The sequence below is a fragment of the Medicago truncatula genome, chromosome 3 (genome assembly GCF_003473485.1).
Source record: "Medicago truncatula cultivar Jemalong A17 chromosome 3, MtrunA17r5.0-ANR, whole genome shotgun sequence".
Taxonomy (NCBI): domain Eukaryota; kingdom Viridiplantae; phylum Streptophyta; class Magnoliopsida; order Fabales; family Fabaceae; genus Medicago; species Medicago truncatula.
The window spans coordinates 16190698-16197497 of NC_053044.1; the positions used below are offsets into that span (position 1 = coordinate 16190698).

The window sequence follows — 6800 nt, forward strand, 5'->3', positions numbered from 1 at the left end:
TCGACAGACAGGTACTGTTAAATAATGAAGCAATAAAAATTTAACAGCTTTGCTATATACCACGATTAAATACTTCAAGAATAAATCACGAATCACATATATTCCATAGTTTTTAACCACTCAAATACCATTAAAATGAAAATCAATTACTGCATATTCAAAAGGTAACCTTCTATCACATATTCATTTTTATTTTGTCCCTCCTGCAACAACCTTAGTTGCCAACCCCAAACTTACACTCTTTCAGACGAACAAAAATGCATAATCATTTTAACCATTTTTTTTATTTTTTTTTACGGTAAACCATGATTATCATTACCCAAACATGTTTCCTATTGCAATGGAGAGTGGCTGAAGCATCTAGTTTTGTCTATTGGTTAAAAAAATGCAATTCGTGTATTTCTCGTGAAAATATTTTCGTGAGATTAAGCATTTTCCAAAATTTAAATATGATGATAATTTTTTTTTAAGGAAAATAGGAAGATAACTTGAAATAATCATCTAAAATGAACTATTTAATTTTAAATACAATTAAAAAGATAATTTAATCGTTACACATTCAAAATCAAGTTTGATTCAAATCATCTAAACAACATCAACTCATAAAAATCTTAAAATGTATCCAAAAATAAATGAGTTAATATCAAACTCACTTTTAATTAAAATCAATTATTTCAAATTCAGTTTATCAAAATCAATTCAAAGTTGGGACCAAACAAACGGCAAGAGGAGACATGTTAGAGTTTCGTATCCTCAAAGCTTGCAAGGTCAACATCAAACCTCCCAGAGCTCCAACTATCAAAGAAGTAATATGGTCACCTCCTTTAGCTTCTTGGATTAAAGTGAACACAGATGAAGCTTCCACAAAGAACCCAGTTAAAGCTTCTGCAGGTGGTATTTTTAGAAATAGTGTAGGTGAGTGCATTGGTTGCTTCTCTCAATTCCTTGGAAGTAAAGATGCTCTTCATGCTGAGCTGGCGGCGACCATGATTGCCATTGAAATAGCCTATCTCAAAGGTTTTCAAAATGTTTGGCTTGAATCAGACTCCCAATTAGTTATTTTGGCTTTCAAGTCAAAGTCAGTGGTTCCTTGGTGCCTCAGAAACAGATGGCAAAACTGTTTATTTAGACTTCGAAATATGAGATTTATGGTGTCACACATATATAGGGAAGGGAATGCTTGTGCTGATAGCCTTGCAAACCTGGGCCTCTCTTTCTCTTCTTTTGATTTATTTTGGTCAGATATTATCCAGATTTTATTAGGGGAGAGTACATTAGGAATAGGTTGGGTATGCCCAATTTCAGGTTTAACGTCTTTTGAAAAGGTTTTGGTTCGGTCCCCCTTTTCTTTCTTGTACTCTTTTTGCTTTTTATATTGAATTGATGCTCTTTGTATCTGTTTAAAAATAAAAAATAAAAAAAAATCAATTCAAAGTTGTAACAAGAGCAATGTCGAAATTTCAAGCAAATAAAGAGGGGTTGTTTTATTATAAAAGCGCTTTCTCCCTCTTCTCTTTTTATTTATCTCCCCCAAATCAGATTTTTCCTCTCCCAAATCTTATTCTCCCCTTCTCCCAAATCTTCTTTCCCCCTTCTCCCGTTCGTGTTAGTTCAATTTTATTTTGCCCAAATCAGTATTTTTCTCTCCTCTTCGCTCTCCTTTCCTTCCCTTCAATCGGTAGCTTCAGAAATAGGGTTGACGCTATAAAATAGGGTTAACCCTGTCCGTCTTTTAATCGTTCCTCAATACCCTCCACTTCCATCGGAATTACGGTTCACACACGCTAAGAATCCCTGCTGCAGATCCTCAACTCTGCAAACCTACTCTACTCTAATGGTATGCTATGCACCTCCTCTTCCTTCAATAATCATTCATTTATTTTTTGGTTTTATTCATTTATTTTCTGAATAATGTAGATGACGGTTGCTCAAAACGACCGCTATTATGCATTGGCGTATTTTAAGGCAGTAAAAGTTGCATTTCAATATAACAGGACAAAGTGCGACCAGTTCTTAAAACTCTTAAAGCTTCTCCAATCTGGAAGAAATTGTAGTTATACACATCCTAAAAAGTATGACCACTTTTTAAACTTTATCAAAGCAAGAGTTAAGAAGCTGCTTCGAGGGCATACAAACTTAATTTGGGATTCAACACCTTCCTGCCAAAGGAACATCAAATCACACTTTATTAGGGTTATTAGGGTTTAAAGATGCATTAGCCTTTCGTAAGGCAGTCAAAGTTGCGTTTCAAGATAAGAGGGAAAATTATAATGACTTTTTAAAAGTCATAAAAGATTTCAAGGATAAAGAATTGATATAAGAGGTGTCGCTGCAAGAGTCAAGGAGCTGCTTAAAGGGCATACAGATCTAATTTTGGGATTCAACATCTTCCTGCAAAAGGAATATTGAACCACACTTTGGACGACTGGTTAGTAGTTTATGATTATTCATTGCATTTCACATATGTTTATAGTTTTTTTTTGCTGGATTTATATATGGTGATGTCTCTGTTGAATTGCAAGAAATGAGTGTAATAGGGTCCTAATTTAAAGATTAATTAATGGATCATTAAGTTGGGAGTTGTGATACTCTGCATTGTTGAAACAGAACTAAATTGATGATACAGATTTTTCATGTAATAAACTGATGGAATCTACATATTTGGAGCATTAAAATATGGGTCAGGGGTTCATGATGCATTTTATGTCCTTGGGAAACTAATGTCCACTGATAACAACTGTCTTACCATGTAAGGATGGAGTGGCCAACCCCATTTATAACACCTTATACCAATGTTTTTTCACTCCCCGCCTCACTACTCTAATCTCCTTAACATTTATCGCTCCATACCTATTCCGTTTGGATTCTTTATTTCCCCTATTTTCCTACTCAGCATACTTCTCATTCAACCCATCCTCTCATGCCACTTATCTATCTTCTGTGTCCTTTGCTATCTCTTTCTGGAATAAACTTGACCTGTGGTCCTATCATCCACCAATATTGCCCTTTGAAGCTTCTTGTTGTTTTACCACTCATGTTAACTTTGTCCATTATTTCTCATCTCATTAGTGTTTTCCTTCTTCACAGTACACAAGTTTGATGCTTGTTTGTGCCATCATCTAGAACTAGAAGGTTGAGGTGGAGCCAAGAATTTTATATTGGGGGTGCCAAACATTTGATTGCATGATATTTTTTTCAATGAAAATAAACAAAAAAACTTTAAAGTAATGTATTATGGGTCAGAGAGGTGACATGACCTCACATCGTTTGTCCTTGGTTGACTTGTTTTGAAACTATGGTGTCTTTTGGTATCTTGTTTTACGTGGCCGTTAGAAAGGGTGGATGCTAATTCTTCCTGAACATCTATGGTGATTTAATTGGGGTTGACGTCTGTCCTAAACCATTGCCATCATCTTGACTTATGTCGGTGTTAACTGTCCACACTCTCTAGGACTCTATGTTTGTCTGAGTTAGGCTATTGACAGTGGGCACGCAAATTATGATTTTGTCAGTATTTGGCCACAAAAGGTAAACTATATTTACCTCTGCAGTCAAAATTTGTTTTTGGTTGTAAATTGTAATTATAGTAGATCACCTTGTTTTTGGTTTTGAACCTCATGTTCTTTTCCATCATAAACAACCATGCATTAACTATTAAAGTTCATATACAATAGTAAAATATAGTTCTTCACCTAGCCAACTCGTGGATCCGTATTGGTATAGTTCTAGAGATTTGGAAGTTATTTGATAGTATCCCAATACAATGAAGAGTATTCTCATAAATCTCTGTTGTATTTTTTTATGTTCATGCAATGTAAACCTTTATCAGCTTGTAGGTTATTCATTTTCGTCTTGGATAGCATAAATGGTTTTATCAGTTAGTTTTATATAACCCTTCAATATTTTCACTCTATTGTTTTTGTTCGTAGTATTTATTTTCACTATTTCAATTTTTTAGTTTTATTATTATTATTCTAAACTTCTAGTATCTTTTATTGGTTCTTGGTATATTTGCTTTTAAGTCACTACTTGACCATCTCCTATGTCTTTAATTCCCTTTCTTTTTTCTCTTTGTTGGGTAGTAGGGGAAATAAAATGCCATGCCTACTATTTAATGCTTTCAGCTAGAATGTTAATTTCTATGAGGATGAAAATGAATATTTATTGTTTGCTATACATTGGCATAATCTATGATCACCAAAATGAGAAAATAAACCACTGACATGAAGTAATAAATATTTATTGTTGTGATAAAACTGACATTGATTGTTGTGATACGCAGGGAAAAGGATGAAAAAGGTAGAAGAGAACAATGAACTTCCTTCGGATGTGCTTGATATTATTTTCAAAACCTTAGATTTTGACGACCACTTTCAGTTTGCCGATGTGTGCAAGAATTGGAGGACTTTTCATGAAAGCTGCTGGAGAAATTTCTTGGCATCCCAAGAACCATTACTTCTTCAAATTTCGTATCATGATTGGGAATCATATTCCTTTATTAGCGTACCAGACCAAAAAGTTCATCACTTGAAGATGATGAAGTACTTCCCACCATCTACCTATGTTACGTTTTCTAGCGGATATTTTATCATGGTGGGGTACTATGTTAATTCATTTATGCTAATCAATCCATTTACAAGAATAAAAAAGGTAATCAATGGCCCTACATGTGAAAACTCTCTTTTTTTAACTACTCGTGCCTTACTTGCTTTTGGCAAATGCTCTGAGGAATTTGTCTTGGTTGTTTTATGCAAACGTCGTTTGCATGTCTATCAATCTCAAAATTGTGATTGGGTTACTTATTCAACAATGGGAAACTCAGGGAGGGTTGTTGACTTTGTGGTTTTGCATAATATAATATATGTTATCACTAACATGGCCTACATAGGGGTAATCAACTTGAATTCAGCAAATGTTAAATTTCTAAAGCTGAAGAGTACTCCAAATGTAAACTTTTCCTCATGCCTTAAGTTGGTAAATTGTAATGAGCAACTTTTAGTGGTTGATTTTATGCCCAAGGAAATAAGGAATGTGTACAAGATCGACTTCTCAACCATGAATTATGTGAAATTGGAAACTTTGGGCGACATTGCATTATTTTGTGGTTCGAATGGTTTGAAGAGAAATTGTTATGCATTGAGCAACCCAAACAAGTGGGGATATGAAAGCAACTCTGTGTATGTCATCAGTCTTTTATCTACAATATGTAGTGTGTATTCTGGGGATGATAAACAATTGCAAAAATGCATTACGCTTCCAGCTCCAGATGCAACAAGGTGCTTGATGGTAGATTGGTGTTTTAGACATCTACAATATGAAGTAGATTATTCTCTAGTTGAGTAATTTGCATATTGTACTTACTTGTGGTAAGCGTTGCACTAGTAACTTTATTTTTGTTTGGCTATCACAAATAATATGTTGGTAGCCATATTTATTAAATATATTTTTTATGGTTTAAATGTGGTACATCGATTTTGCACAACTTGCGATATAAAAATATGGCCATATATCACTTTTGTTCCTTTTAGTTTAACTTAATTCCCAAGTTAGTCTTTAAGTTTTGAAAGTTTCAATTATGTCTTTTTAGTTTGACAGAATTCTCAAATAAGTCCTTTTAGTTTGACAGAATTTTCAAGTTAGTCTTTTAAGTTTCAAACTAAAAGGACCAAGTTGAAACTTTTGAAACGGTGACGGTGAAATATAGGTTAATTACACTAGGGGTCCTTTTAAGTTTGAGGTTTGTAACAGATTGGTACACAAGTCCTTTAAGTTTGAGTTTGTAACAGATTGGTCATTTAAGTTATTTTGGTCACACATAAGTCCTTTAAGTTTGTAAAGGTTTTCAATTTAGTCCTTCTGCCACATCATTTTTTAGTAATAGAAGGACTAAATCGAAAACATTTACAAAGTGACCTGCTCTGATACCAATTGTAACACCCCGTTTTCGCAACATAAAAATTTCATTTAAATAATCAGAGTTTTCCACATAAACGGAATGCTACACTTCTTTTCTTAAAAATCATAAACAGAATAATTAACTAATTATCCATCAAAATTCAATAACAAAATATTTAATGCTTTGCAGTGGAATTTATTCTAACATCTAAATAGTCTTTGGCACGAAGACCTTATCATAAAATATCTCATAATAATCCAGTTTAAAAACATAGTCATAATCTTCATAAAGTAATACGTAAGGAATAGAAAAGCATGCAACAAAGTTCACATCTCGTTACGTATCAGAGCACCTAAAGACACACACGTGAGAGATAGTCCACTCACGATAGCAATCTAACAGCAGCTTAAACTCGATCACCTGCAAGTTACTCATACGAAGAGCAACATTTCCAAGCAAAAGGGGTGAGATTTCACATTCAATAATAATAAGCATATAATTCATCAAAAGCATTTAACAACTTAAACTTCATTAATTAATAACATTAAATCTTCTTATAATATTTCATTAATAACTCAATCAACTTCTAATCATTATTAACTTCATAACAAATATAAACAACAACATAATCATCATCTTATAATAACATAAGGAACAACATATTCATCATCTTATAATAATATAAACACAACATAATCATTAATATTCCATGGTTTGTCATCAACAACAACTTCAACGATTCAACGACGACAACGTCAACCTGACAATACAGTTACGTGAGAGTACACCACCTCTTATAATACAACAACGTAAGAGTACACCACCTCTTATAAACAACAACGTAAGAGTACACCACCTCTTATAGAACAACAACATAAGAGTACACTACCTCTTATAAACAACA

General features: G+C 33.5%; 1 protein-coding gene across 2 annotated transcripts; it reads left to right on the top strand.

Annotated features, from left to right (window-relative positions):
* Window positions 1–1486: 1486 nt before the first annotated feature.
* Window positions 1487–5497, top strand: LOC25488899 (uncharacterized). 2 transcript variants are annotated; one of them, XM_024778573.2, is made up of 3 exons: window positions 1487–1837; window positions 1918–2428; window positions 4283–5497. In XM_024778573.2, the coding sequence occupies exon 3, from the start codon at window positions 4291–4293 to the stop codon at window positions 5341–5343; it is 1053 nt and encodes a 350-aa protein (XP_024634341.1). In that variant the 5' UTR covers window positions 1487–1837; window positions 1918–2428; window positions 4283–4290; the 3' UTR covers window positions 5344–5497. The 2 variants fall into 2 exon arrangements, with proteins under 2 accessions (XP_024634341.1, XP_013459511.1); XM_013604057.3 differs by having other exon boundaries at window positions 1488–1837; window positions 1995–2428.
* The last annotated feature ends 1303 nt before the right edge of the window (window positions 5498–6800 follow it).